The sequence below is a fragment of the Oncorhynchus nerka genome, linkage group LG11, assembly GCF_034236695.1.
Source record: "Oncorhynchus nerka isolate Pitt River linkage group LG11, Oner_Uvic_2.0, whole genome shotgun sequence".
Classification (NCBI taxonomy): domain Eukaryota; kingdom Metazoa; phylum Chordata; class Actinopteri; order Salmoniformes; family Salmonidae; genus Oncorhynchus; species Oncorhynchus nerka.
Window position 1 is genome coordinate 61,346,794 of NC_088406.1, and position 13,909 is coordinate 61,360,702.

Consider the following 13,909-nt stretch of genomic DNA (forward strand, 5'->3'; position numbering starts at 1 on the left):
AATACACCTTAATAAGCACTGCTATAAACTATTTAAAAAAATATCTACTTTCATTGAATTGCTAATATGTAATGATTGGTTACCAAAACCAGAGGCTAGAGTAACACCACACAATGGTAGATTTTGAGCAAATATATGTGTCTTTCCTAAAAGGCGATAATGACTTGAATGTAAATCATCCTTCCCACAGACACTGAAAAAAAAAGGAAATCAGCAGTCAGAAACAATACATAAGGGTTTGACATATTTATTGTTCTTTCCACTGAAGATGTAACAAACCAACGCAATGAAGTTAGTCATGTTATTCCGTGCCACTCAGGGTATCTGCTACCAGTGGAGATACAATACATCTTCGTCTTGTTTTGCATTGATAAAAATTAACAGGAAACCGTTTGTTCGCAGCAAAACATTTGACGACATCAAAACTTATTTCTCTATTTTATACGGGCTTAAATGAGATTGTAGGACGGGACAAAGCAACCCAAAATTAACCAAATATGTTAAGACTGAATACACTATTTCTCAATACAAGTATTATTTTCTTCAACAGAAAACATCTGCGGAGACAAAAAAAAAAAAAAAACGCTTGAATGATTGACTTTGAAAAGTGCATTAGTTCCTGCGGTAGTCTTGATATGATACCATTTGAATGATTTATGTCAAGACTATTCTTTTGCTACTACTATTGTTACTATAGTTCTTAAAAGGTTTCTGCCATCAGACAGAATTCTCTCAGTCAGGCGGCACTTGGGGGATTCATTGAGAAGTATATGGGGTGTTCAAAAATAACCTTTCATGCGTTCTTTGGGGTATGGGCTTTGTACAAACACTCAATGAGACAGCCAAAGGTGAAGAATTGGAACATTGGAGTTCTTTAGTTATCATTTGAGAAAATCATATTATTTAAGAAAATCTTAAAATCATAGACCTAACATTATTGGCATTAAGGAGACAGATGGAGGGAGTAAAAATGGCACATTTGAAGAGTACATCTTACAAAAAGCAAGATATATTTTTTTTGCATCAGTGTCAATACTGCTCAGCCATTATCAAAACAGTTAGTGCCGACCAGCCGGTGAAGGGGTGGCTCCCTTGCCCACTGCCCGTGCTGTCATTGTACTGTTCCCATATATACCCAGTCTCTGCATACTGTCTGTAAACATTGTTCATGATATTAGTTCTGAGTTCCTGGTAGAGGATGGCCGCCTTCTCCTGATATGGCCCCTCAGTGTTGCCATAGTGGTGCAGGGCCCTGACAGCCAGGTAGTTAATGTTGATCCATATGGGGCCCCGCCAGTAGGGGGCATCGTGCTCCGTGTTGCGTTTCATGTAGAGTGGGTCGGCCCTGGACAGAGAGCGCAGGCCGTAGGGCGTCCACAGCTTGTCCGCGTCCCTCATGTCTCTGAAGATGTGCTCTAGCTTGGGCGAGTCGGGCTTTAGGACGTGCAGCAGGAAGGGGAATAGGCTGATGTAGCCCAAAGCATTGACGAACTGCGGCTTGGGGGCCCGGCGGACCGAGCGCACCAGGCGCGCCACGGGAAACTGGTGCCTCGGCTGCCCTGGGGGCACATACACCTTCTCCTGCTGCAGCGACACCGCCTGCGTGTGGTTTCCATAGTCGCTGAAGGAGCGAAGCTGGTCTGACCAGTGCAGCTCATCCAGCAGTGTGTTGTCGCTGAGCGTCTGGTGGGTGCGCTCGTACTCCTGGTGTGGCTCTCCCAGCAGCCGGGCTACGCTGGCCATGGTGCCTGACGCCAGGGCCATCCAGCAGTGCAGGTCCACGTGGCGCTCCTCAGCTGATGGATGCGAGGCCCGCGGATAGTCATCCAGGCCAGATGTCAGCGTCTTGGGATTGAGGAAGAGGTTGGTGTCCTTGTCACGGCCCCGCCAGCGGTAGGAGTTGGGCAGCGGGCCTGTCTGGGTGGTGTTGTACCACTCAAACCACGTCTGGAGCCGGGGATAGAGCCTGCGGAGGAAGGGCAGGGTGGGCCGTGAGGACTCTGCGTCCGGGTCGGCTTGGAGCTGCACCACTAGCTTCTGCAGGGCCAAGAAGAGGGTGGGCGGGTTGGCGTTCTCATTGCGCTGCACCACAAACTCGGCAGGAACCTTGCTGCGCGCCTCGTCGCCAAGGATCTGCTCCCGGGGAATCCATCCCTCCATATTGACCAGGTCCAACCAGTGAGCCGTGGCCTCCCGCGTCACCTGGGGGTCCCACTTGCTGAGCAGCAGCTGGTGGAAGCCTTCGTCCCACAGGAACCCCCGGGGGAAGAAGGAACGCGAGGGCACGGCGGTGAACAGGGCACCCTCGGGGTAGAGCAGCGGGTACTCATTGTACACCGACTGGACCACCGACTGGCCGTAGAAGTAACCCATCCCGCCCAGCATGTTGCTCAGCGCCGCCTTGCTGAACTTCACCTGGGCCTGGCCCAAGCCTTTGGCCTGGAGGCCGAACGTCTTCTCGAACTTGGCGTCGAACGCCGCCTTCCTCTTCTCCAGCTCCTCTGTCATGGCCGCCGCTGACAGCTGGTTGGGACGATCGCGGAAGCTACCAGACTCGAACAGGACCTCAATCTGGAAGGGCGTCTGGACGGTGACCTGGTGCAGGACAAAGTCGTTCTCCTTTCTGGGGTCGGCTGATTTCGGCTGGTGCTGGGGTTTGTAGGTGTCCACCGCAATGTATTGCCTCTTCTCGCCAGAGGGGTGGCTGTAGACGAATCTGCGGTTCAAGCTGTTCCTCACAATGTCCGTCAGCCTCTCCAAGCCTGGCGACATGGTCTGGAGGTAGTTGTAGCTGAGGAAAGGAGAGAAGACAAAGGTGAACCACCCTGAAGGTAGCAGGAATCTCTCATGTTCTCATTTTTCCAAAGCTTCCTCTCAGAATTGGAGCAAGGCACCAATATCTTTGACCTGCAGTCACCATGGGGTTTTATACCCTTCAGAGTGCATTGGCCTCCTGGAAAGTGGCAAGACCTGTGATTTCATACTACTTCAGCCAACGGTCAGGGACAAAGAGTACCGCATACTGACCGATGTGTTATGTTGAATGAAAACTGAAAAGGAGCCTTGTCCTTTCCTGTCTAAATGGCAGACACACTTGTGATCGGCTTGTTTTGGTTGCTGTGTTCCTGCTCTTCCGACCTATTCAACACTCTTTACTGGCCTGCATTGTGGCTTGATTATGCAACCTCCTCATGAAATCTTGCTGTTCCTTCAATTCCTATGCATCGGAGTCTCTATTGACTTTGTCCTCACCACTGGAACAGATCAATGTCTCTCTGTTCTGTCCCTCAAAAGGTTGAACAAAACCTTTATATCAGAGCCAGAACAGCAGTTTGGTTGGCCATCTTCATCGCAGACACTGAGGACATGTCCTAGCTCTGCTTTGTGTCTCAATGCATTGCGGTAGCAGCTGTGCCTTTATTTTTTGCAATGCTTTGTTTCATACTACATGATTTCTTTCACATATCATGTTTCCCTATTGACAGGCTCACTGACTTTATTGATAAAGATTGATTATGTGCTATTTCTATTTTTCACTTAGAAAATCTTCTTCTGATTTTCTTCATGTATTTAATATTGCTAGGTATTATATTAATAAGGTCTATTGTGGCATATTTGTCCACTGTTTTCAAAAGTCTTTCTCTCTGATGGTTTTTGGGTTAGAAAATGCTAACGTTAGCAGTTTGGGAGGAGTACCTACCTGGCATATTTGGCACTGGAGGACTCCCCAGCGACAGGCTTGCGGAAGGTGATCTTGAAATTCCCCAGCTCCTCTGAGAACCCAGTGATGGAACCTAGACGGTTCCTCTCTTCCACGTGGGCCTCCAGATAACCCTGGGTGTCGGCAGCAGCGTAGAACATCAGGGAGATGACTGGCGCGTGGGGAGCCGAACTCTGGGGGAAGGAAGAACTGGGTCATGTTCAGTAAGATGGAGAAAATGTTTTGAAACTTAGCGAAATGGGAGAGAAATCTCTGTGTTCAGTAGCATTCTAATTCTTTTTTTTTTTTCATACCATTAGACAATATGAATAGTTTCAAAACTCAAATGTCTTTCAATGGAAGACAAATAATCAGAATCAAATATGGGTTTAAAGGCGTGTGAATGTATCCTGCCACACTCACATGCTGCTTGGCTGTGATCCTCCAGGTCCAGTCCCCTCCGTGCTCACCGCCCATCCGCTTGACAAACTCTGTGGTCAGCGTAAAGTCGCTGTCGTGGATCTCCTGCACACCAAAGCTGAGGCCATCATGCATCAGCCAGCCATAGCCCTGCAGCCTGTCGCCCTGCTCGCACGTGTGCCTGAGGTTCACGTCCACCTCAGAGAACTGACGCATCCACATCATCCCTGTAGAAAAATGGAAACACATTATTGATTTGATTTATTTCATCATTCCCCAAAATATGAAATGTTAAACATGTTCATGGATTATGTATAAATTAAAATGACTGCTGGTCAAATGTCCAGCGCCACATTTTTCTAACGGAAACCCAAAAATCCAGAGTTTCCGTTTGAGAAATGTGGCGCTGGACATTTGACCAGCAGCATTTTAATTTACCGGAGATTTAATAAATGTAACGGATCCATACGCAGTTAGGTGCGTAACCTGGTTAGAGCGTCCACCCATGGTGCTCAGAATGAAATAATCACATTACGGTTATTCATCTTAACAAAACAGGCAATTTGAGGATGCAATGGCGTGTGTCCTTCCTACCGAATCTCGATTAGCAATTTGACGAATAGCTGTCCACATGTACTTTTCCGCAGCCAACGAGACGAGTAACGAAAATAAAAATCACTCGCCTATGTCAATCTACTATCCCCCATAGCAGAAAAGTTGACCTATAATTTTGGTCAGCTTGTTCTGTGCGAGAAATAAATATAACAGACAAGGACAGTTGAGACGATAGATCCCAAAACCATACAACCAGTAGGCCTAGGCTACATAAAAAAACACAAAAAACAACCAGGCTCATATAACAGATCCGAACGTTTAGCTTAAAATGTTGATCAAATATTATTTATTTACATTATAAATGCGCAAAAGGCAGTAAGGCTATGCGCGAATGTTCGTTCCCTAATACAATTAGCGGTTTCACGAGACAGATGAAAATATCCATTAGAAATTATGAAAGAGTGGAGATCTAAAGACAACTAGCCTGGGTTGTTAATACGACTAGGATTGTGCCTTTGGCTACGGGACAATAAAATACAGTTGGTTTCAATGGCGTATGGAAGTCTTTATAAAAAATAATTACCTGCACGTTTGTTTGAATTTTGGCTAGGCTACTTTGAAGCAAGGAAAGACATGCCTCATAATATGTAGTAAGACGTTAAGGTTTCAAACAATTAAGTATATGTTTTCAAAATCCATACTGCCTCCAGTTCATTGCAAAGTGGTGTGTGACGCGCTGAAGCCTGCCTAGTTGTCTATGCACCTGAATGGCAAGCTCGCTTCAATTACCAGTTGAGAAATAAAAAGATAGGGTTAGTCATCCCACACGGTCTTATCTCCATGTTACAGCGAGTGTTTACGGTAGACAAACGGTCACCCTGTGCTTACTAGCATGCTCCGAACACCTGTGTGTAACGGAAGAAGGCCGCCAGAAACGTGTCGTCACTGAAAAATACTGTTGGCTGCAACTGTGATAAAACAGTGTACAGTATAAATAGCATTTGTAAAATGATTTTTGATGTGACATGAAAGTAAAGGGCTTTATATTTCTAGAACCAAATCTCAATTAATAATCGATCACGTTTAGATAAGGGTATTTGGCTGTTTTAGCTGCCAGACCCAGTCTACCTCTGAAAATAAGATAAAATCCTTCGACCTTAAGGGGTAATGATAGGCTCCTTAAGAGGTAGGTTCCTAACATAAACCCTGATATAATATGAGGTTAACACTTATACAATTTATTTCCATTGTGTTCCTCTGGCAAGTAACTAACAGGTTAGTACTGCTTGCCACATAGCACACACAGTTATTGCCAACTGCCACTTTAGTCAATAGTATTAGCAAATATTTAAGGATGAATGTAGAGAAACGACAGTCTTGTACCTGTGACAACAGATCTTGGGCTCCTGGTTTTCATCCCAAAGTAGACCTGGGGTCGGTAGGAGCCCCAAAACCTCTCAGGGGAGACCTCAGCGCTGGTGCTGTTGGCATCGAGGACAGGCGGCGAGTGGTGCAAAGTTACCACCCGTTTGGCCAGCGAGGAACGCATGTAAAGGGCATAGAAGAACCAGATAAGGCTGAAGATGCAGAGGCCGATGGAGATGTTGATGAAGATTTTGCCAATGTCGAGCTTCTTTTTTTTCTCCTTGCGTTGTAGGGTGGCAGGCTTCTCGTCTTTTCTTGTGGGAGGGGGGTCAGCCTCGCCGGTCACCACTCTCTTCCTCTGCCTGCCCATTCTTCCAGCTGAGGAGGAAGAAAAGATACAGGTGTCCTTCCTAACTTAGTTGCATGAGAGGAACGTAACCGCTTAGGGATTTTGCTATGAGGTCAATGGTGACTTTAAAACAGTTATAGGTGAAAACTGAGGATGGATCAACAACATTGTAGTTACTCTACAATACTTACCTAATTGACAGTGAAAAGAAGGAAGCCTGTACAGAATAAAAACTATTCCAAAACCTGCATCCTGTTTGCAACAAGGCACTGAAGTAGCACTGCAAAGAAAATGTGGCAAAAGGGTTTTTCGGCTGTTCGTGCACATTACATTTTTCCCTTCGTCGCTCATTGGTCAACAGTAGGGATTCTTCAATGAAGTGTTCACTGTCATTCAACAATAGACGACTCGTTTTCATGCACATTTTTTATTTGAGAAATACTGCATCAAACATCCTAGTTAACTTAAGAACGTAATTGCTATATATTTGATTAATTCGGGCTATTTTGTATACTGGCTATGGCATCTCACAGTACTATTGCCACTTGTTTTTCAAAGTGAAGGTCTTCAAAGGGAGTACGAGAGCACACTTGTTCACTCCTTTAGGTGCCAGCCGAACCAAAGCATGCAGAAGCCTTTAGCTTCTTCCCAGCAATGAGTCTGGATCTGAGAACCCCCCCCAACTATTTCTAGAACGCAAACACATTCTAACCATTCTAATTGGTCACTGAAACCGATGGGTTGGGCCAGAGCCACACGTGGTTAAAGCAGCGTTTTGAAATCATTCATTGGCTTTGATACTTCAATTGCTGGCTACTTGCTCTGTACAACCCCCAAAACGACTGAAGTATGTAGCAAACATAGAGCAGCAGAATAACTCTGTTTAAATTGTCTGGCAAATCTCGCGGAGGAACTACAACAGACCTACGTTTGGGTATTGTTTATTTCTACATTCATATTTTTTCCCCCCTCTTGTGGCATTCCGCCTACAGTCAATAGAGTAAATTGAAAATGTATTTAACTTCTGGCTTCCGGGGGAATAATAAGTTGTTTTGTAAGCTAATTGACAACGCTAGTGTGTAAATACTAGAGTTGCTAAAAGCAGCTAGCTACCTAGACCTCATCTTCAGCAGTAGGCAACAACATTGCTTGCAACAACTGTACAGTACTAACTAGTAGTTTTATAGCCAATGCAATGTTGCCTCGTCGACTATGAAAATAAATACCTTTAACTATTACAACGTATTATATTATTTTAGGAACTGCGCTTGGCAAAGCATACATTCAAGCTTTTCGGCTAAAGCTAACTGGCTAATGAATGGTTAGCAAACCGGTGGCTGTCACTAAGGTATCGCGCAGACCCGTTTTAGAACGAGTTTGCAGAATTTTTAAAGACGCTTTCATGCCAATAAAAAAAGCACCGAGAAAATGTAATATGGGGGGGGAAAACTCACCTTTCAAATATACAGAATATCAGGTGCACATAATTCGCGCTACTTCCTGGTCCCCTAGCTCTCGTGAACACTGACGTGTACATAAGTGTTGACAACCCACGCAAGGGGCATATTCATTATGCCTATTGTTGCAAAGCGTTTCTTAAAAGGAAGAAAACGAAACGGAAATACCTACCCGAATTAGTCCAAATTAAACTCCTTTGTTGCAAAACGGAACGTTGCAACTGACTAATGATTACACCCCAGCTCGAGTTGTCTGGCCAGAGGTCACAACATTGAATCCATGCAAACCATACTGTACAGTCAACTACTGATGCAATGACATTTGGGACTATGCTATCCTAAATGTTCACTAAACCAGAATATGCAGCTATTCTTAAATTAATGTAGTTGAATTGGGACAGGTTGTGCAACGCATTCCAGTGTTGAGCATTCACTCCTATCAATTTTCTATCCAGTATGGATCGAGCATTTATTTGCCATATGACTACCACTATCATGTAGCGTGTGATAGGAACTGATTATACAAAAATGTCCCCAAAGAATATTACACTGAAGAGAAATATGGAATTTTATTGAAATTGTAAAATTAACTGCGTGAGGAAGGGCATTGCAAACAGTTCCAACTTTTTTTAAAGTGGTTCATAGCTATACAAAGATGGCTCTGTGGGGCTTATGTATAAAAACTCTCAGTATTCGTTTTGGACATATTCACATAAGCTGGACACAATGCATTGAACTGTGAATATGATTGAGATACTTATCAAACTGCAGTTGTGTGATTTGTATAACAAGACTAAAGATTTTCCTTTATGTATCAGTTATGAACTTCTCAAAATTTAAACACTGTAAAATAAGTGATTGTATGGAGAATGGCAATCAGGAACATGTGATTCAGAGCTGATGACTCGGAGTAAACGCTGACTTCAGGCACATCCTCTGAGCCCTAGGTAGCGATGACCACTCACTAATAGCTCATTCTTATAGCCATTCCCAAACCAGTTTATGTAAACAAACGGGGGTGATGACACTCAACCCCAGTTTTGTTATGATTTTTTAAATCAATGACAAGCTGTATGTTTTCCCCATCCAGAACCCTCACATTACAAATCAGAGCTTATTACTTTACATTGGTCATAAAAGACGACAGGAAAAATCCATTGCATTCTCATACGAGACACTCGATCAGCAATAAGACTTGTTTTCTTCTCACTCTCCTAGGGCCAGACCTGGGTTCAAATGTATTTTCTTTCACATAGTTATTGAGCTTTTGATGTAGCCTGCCTGGAGTGCCAAAGGTAGGGAGACTAATTTATTGTTTCCATTGGACCAGACAAGTGTAATCAAGAGCAATAATGTATTTGATGATAACCCTACTTTTTAAACCCAGGTCTGCCTAAAAGAGATTCCACTGGTTGACATCTAACAGTTGGAGTTCGTGAATGAAACATCACACTACAAAAGCCTGCAGGGTGTTCCAGTTTGTCTATCAACAGCTCAGTGAAAGGAAGAGGGGTTCTAGAGATCCTGAGTATTTGTACTGTATATTTCGAGATGCCGATTTCCCCACTCCCATTCTGACACTCAATTACAGTGTACTAGTCAGGAGAATCCTCCACTAAGGGGAAGGAGGAAGGCCCTGATCTGGGCTCTTTTTATAAACCAGACAGACTTTTGTAACTGCTGCTGTGCTTAAAACAGTTTAACAACCCTGCCTAGGATCGAGATACACAAACGTAGAGTGGACAGAAATAATCCAACTGACACAGAGCAAAACCACCAACAGAAAGAAAAATATAACTGTCTTTATGTAATTACAGAACGCTTTGGCCAAAAATAAATGCAGAGGTCCAGGTCATTCCAAAGAGCGATTCAGTTCATAAGAGCTTGCAATGCAGTATGCTGACAAGTTGTCTTTTTTGACAAGTGTTTTGTATTTTTTTTTATGAGCGTTATACATGCTAAGCAAAAATAAAAAATTTAAGACAGTCAATGGTGTAGCAAATAAAAATGTCAAGCCAAAATAACCCGTGGCCAGCACAAGACAATACATAATCCTCTTTCCACTTCTCCGTTGACCTTTAAACCCATGATGCCATCTTAAGTGACTCCATTGACCCCCCCTTTCTCCATGGTCTCAACTCAAGACAAAGAACAGACTGAAAAGAATAATCACCAACCCCATTTTTTTTGTTGCTTTCTTACAAAAATGACCAAAGAGAAAAAGAAAAAAAAAGATCGCCCGGGCCTTTCTCCTCGGTCCGCCTTCACCTGATGTCGGTGTGTGGTGGTGATGAGTGGGTCGGAGATAAAGCAGAGGAGTCTGACCGCGAGCCTGCCCAGCCTCAGGCCTGCGGATCTAGGGGCGGTGGGCGTCGAGCAACCCCCCCCCTCCTACACACTAGTTCTTGATCAGGCCCCCGTCTCCCTCACTCACAAACCGCTTCCGCCCCCTGGTGGACAGAGAACAGGTGATTCAGTACTTCATAGGCTACCAATGAGTTTAGAGACGAGTCCTCAGCCTTACAATATAAAACACTTGGGGCCTAGTGAAAAGCCTTTTCTAAAGTAATTCATATACTCATTGAGTGGGTTTACATGTACGCTAATAACTTGATTGAAGTGATGGGTGTCAATGTTTTTAGTCTTATGCAGAAATAGTGCAGTGATTCACCCTCATATGCAGGGAATTGTTGATTTTTCTCAAATGCAATCGCAGAATCCTGGAGGGACCGACTATACCCAAGTGACTAAATGAAAGGGAGTTTACAACACACTGACCTGGAGGGACAGGAGTCCCTCAACTGTTTGGTGATAACAGACTCCTGGTAGCAGAGGTCTGTAAAGGACTCCATGATGGAGTGGGCATGAGGCACATCCAGGTTAATCTCTGGCAGCTCGTCATACACACGCTGGAAGCCCTGGAAGTTACAACACAATACTTGATGAGTAAGCCAATCATAGGGCAATATAAGAGAAGATGAATCAATTCAGTCATTTCAGAGCTTGTCAGGTAACAAACAAATGCCTTGACAGTGACTACAGAGAATAACAATATATATACTGTAGTTATAGGGAGAATATGACCGAATACTGTAGCTATATGAGCAATCAGTAAATATGCCTTGAATGAGGATGTTTACGGATTGGTTTAAATCCACAAGGTCTGACGTTGACAATTACTAATTTAACATTTGATTCATGCTATGTTAATTGTAGTGCTGGAAAAGGAAAACCTGCAGGCATTTCACTGGAAATAGTTTAGAAGTTCAAGTTATTTTTGTGTGCTAGTGCTACCAGTGAATTTGGTGGTACTTTCTGGTGCGTAAGGGGACGTACCCGGTTCATCTGGTCCACTGTGATGAGGCCAATTTTCCAGAAGGCCTGGAGGAGCTTACACATCTTGACGGCCGTGTCCCCCTTGGACTCTAGCACCATGACAACAGCCTGGCGACCAGCCAGGAGAAGAGAGGAGAAGAAAATGCATTGGAGTTCATGCTAACATCTGAACAGGATGTTTCATGTACAAAATGTTGTAAAAAAAAAAATGGCACCCTATTCCCTATGTAATGCATTACCTTTGCCCAGCGCACTATAAAGGGAACAGTGTGCCATTTGGAACACTGGTTATGTCATGGACAGTTTTAAATTCTCTGTTATGTGGATTGTCAGCTTGACCAAGATGAGACTGAAGAGTGGAGGAAGAATGACAAAAGGCGCTGGTCATCTTGTTATTTTCAGTGAGGTTTCAATCCCTTATTTAACCACATTGGGGCATCATTGCTTTAATTCTCACCATACTGCATGGATTTGGCAATCTTGAGTAACAGATTACATTTGTTTAGTATCTAGGATACTGTTGCTGGTGGAATAATGTTAAGTAATGGTTTAAGATCACAGACAAACAAATCAAATTTGATTTGCAGCAGAATGGACCGTAGATGCATTTAAGATAGGTTTGACTTAAATCAAATCAAATTTATTTATATAGCCCTTAGTACATCAGCTGATATCTCAAAGTGCTGTACAGAAACCCAGCATAAAACCCCAAACAGTAAGCAATGCAGGTGTAGAAGCACCAATTATTAAAAAGGTTTGACTTAGTCTTACCATTATTAAAAATGACTTAAATGTAAATGTAAGATTACGCCACACATATTCAACATTGCACACATAGCCAACTAGCTACATAACTATTGAAAGTACAGTAGCGCTATCAATATCCTTGTGCTGACAGCAAAGACAATGTTCAGTATAGAGAAAAAAAAAGATACTCCATGTAGTGAAATATAATGACAGATATTTCACCGGATGTATAAATGAGAGACATCTGGTTGGCTTTTCCTCTCACTACCAAATATGGTAGTGAGAGGAAGCCCAGTGGCCAGCAGTGTGAGAAGATTGAGCTAGATGGATTTAGCTAATTTTCAATTTGATCTCCATGCAGTAAAAAAAAAAAAATTATAAACAGAAAATATCTAGATACAGTTCTCTTGCATTTTACAATAGCTAACTTTTAGCTACCTACAAACAGTAACATTACTTTAGCTAATGCCCTCTACAAAACATTTGATCTAATTTAGATAATGTATCAAATTTAACTATATTTATCTTGGTGGCGTTAAGTCTCAACAACGACTAGTTACTCTGTCTTCAAATTTCATCTCATTTTTAACTTAATTTGAATATGACAATTATTGACGTCACTAAGCCATCTGAGACCAATAAACGAGACTTTGAAAAACCCATCGACACTTGATCCCACCTACTCGGCTCGCTTGCCTCCCATTGGAAACGACAGGATGTGGCCTTTCTTATTAGAACATATTTGATATGGTTGCCAAATAACATTTTTGCCTTCTATTGCAAAACATTTTTTGATACAGTGTGCCCTTCTATACTGGACCCAAAGCGCTTTTAGTAGTGTTTACCTCGTAGACAAGCTCGTGGTGGAAGTGAGGAACTTCTAGGTCCCGCAGGCAGCGTTCCGCCTCCTTCACCTCTCCCGATACCAAGTACTCCTTCAGCAGAAAGTTCATCTGAAACACATATCGATAAAGTATGAATCAAAACACTCCATCTTTCACCACCCATGGTGAAAATACTGCCCAATGTGGATTTGACCGACCAAGGATCGAAGACTTATCCCATTTTATCCAATAGATAAAATATGAATCTTATCTATAGTTTGACATTTCTCAGCAGTGACTACCGGGCCTGGTTTATTTGGTAGTGCAAGGTTTTCCCTGTCAAAAGGTAATCATGAATCGGGGAGAGGACTCCCAAGCGATTACTGGCTGGACAAATGGAGCAAATAGTCAATCGCGATGCTCAATGACAAACAATGTCTGGTTTTGTGTGTAGTACTCAACCCTCGTTTTTGTTCAGTTATGAACCTTGAGTACAACTGCAATTCCGCAAACACTTGGTGCTTCGCTGGCTGTTGGTCGGCAATAGTTTTTAGTTGAACATATATTTTTTTAAATGGCATGGTGTACAAGACACCTGTCTGAGTAGGCAAATCTATTGTGTAGGCAGTGGGGATGGCACAGTCCATCAGATCAAGACATGCTACTGAAATTGTATAGGGTTATATACAGGCCTCATTATTGTCCTTAGAATTTCTAAGCAAACAGCTGGAGGCAGGGCTTTCTCCTATAGAGCTCCATTTTTATGTAATGGTCTGCCTATTCATGTGAGAGACGCAAACTCGATCTTGACCTTTAAGTCTTTATTGAAGATTCATCTCTTCAGTAGGTCCTATGATTGAGTGTAGTCTGACCCAGGAGTGCAAAGGTGAACGGCAAGGCACTGGAGCGACGAACCATCTTTGCTGTCTTTGCCTGGCCGACTCCCCTCTCCACTGAGATTCTCTGCTTCTGACCCTATTACAGGGGCTGGGTCACTGGCTTACTAGTGCTCTTTCACTTGAGTGGGTTGAGTCACTGGCATGATCATGTCCGATTTTGCACCCCCTTGGGGTCGTGCCGGTGTAGGAGCTCTTTGTAGGCTATAATTAGCCCCTTCTCAGGGTAGTACGTTGGTCTGTTTATCCCTCTAGTGGTG

The 13,909-nt window shown here is 43.4% G+C and overlaps 2 protein-coding genes across 5 annotated transcripts in view; both read right to left on the reverse strand.

The window, feature by feature from the left end:
• Positions 1 to 231: 231 nt before the first annotated feature.
• Positions 232 to 7,941, reverse strand: LOC115137269 (mannosyl-oligosaccharide glucosidase). 4 transcript variants are annotated; one of them, XM_065024700.1, is made up of 6 exons: positions 7,844 to 7,941; positions 6,581 to 6,669; positions 6,059 to 6,418; positions 4,124 to 4,347; positions 3,701 to 3,894; positions 232 to 2,791 (listed from the first exon to the last, which is right to left on the reverse strand). In XM_065024700.1, the coding sequence occupies exons 1-6, from the start codon at positions 7,924 to 7,926 to the stop codon at positions 1,030 to 1,032; spliced, it is 2,712 nt and encodes a 903-aa protein (XP_064880772.1). In that variant the 5' UTR covers positions 7,927 to 7,941; the 3' UTR covers positions 232 to 1,029. The 4 variants fall into 4 exon arrangements, with proteins under 4 accessions (XP_064880772.1, XP_029529339.2, XP_064880773.1 ...); XM_029673479.2 differs by lacking the exon at positions 6,581 to 6,669 and having other exon boundaries at positions 7,844 to 7,931; XM_065024701.1 differs by lacking the exons at positions 6,059 to 6,418; positions 6,581 to 6,669; positions 7,844 to 7,941 and adding an exon at positions 5,259 to 6,009.
• Positions 7,942 to 8,400: 459 nt separating this feature from the next.
• LOC115137270 (programmed cell death protein 4-like) overlaps positions 8,401 to 13,909 on the reverse strand; it is a 30,559-nt gene continuing 25,050 nt past the window's right edge. The window contains exons 9-12 of the mRNA XM_029673481.2: positions 12,775 to 12,882; positions 11,183 to 11,290; positions 10,625 to 10,764; positions 8,401 to 10,296 (exon numbers count right to left, since the gene is read on the reverse strand). Coding sequence (XP_029529341.1) covers positions 10,245 to 10,296; positions 10,625 to 10,764; positions 11,183 to 11,290; positions 12,775 to 12,882 — 408 coding nt within the window. The 3' untranslated portion in view covers positions 8,401 to 10,244. The remainder of the gene's footprint in view (positions 10,297 to 10,624; positions 10,765 to 11,182; positions 11,291 to 12,774; positions 12,883 to 13,909) is intronic.

Bases quoted from the DNA above. Each gene is read 5' to 3' on its own strand.
- LOC115137269 (XM_065024700.1), bottom strand. From the start codon at position 7,926: ATGTACACGTCAGTGTTCACGAGAGCTAGGGGACCAGGAAGTAGCGCG. The intron at 6,419-6,580 runs GTAAGTATTGTA...CTTCCTCCTCAG, and splicing joins TTCTTTTCACTGTCAATTAG to CTGGAAGAATGGGCAGGCAG. The intron at 4,348-6,058 runs GTACAAGACTGT...ATTTTTCTACAG, and splicing joins CCCAAGATCTGTTGTCACAG to GGATGATGTGGATGCGTCAG.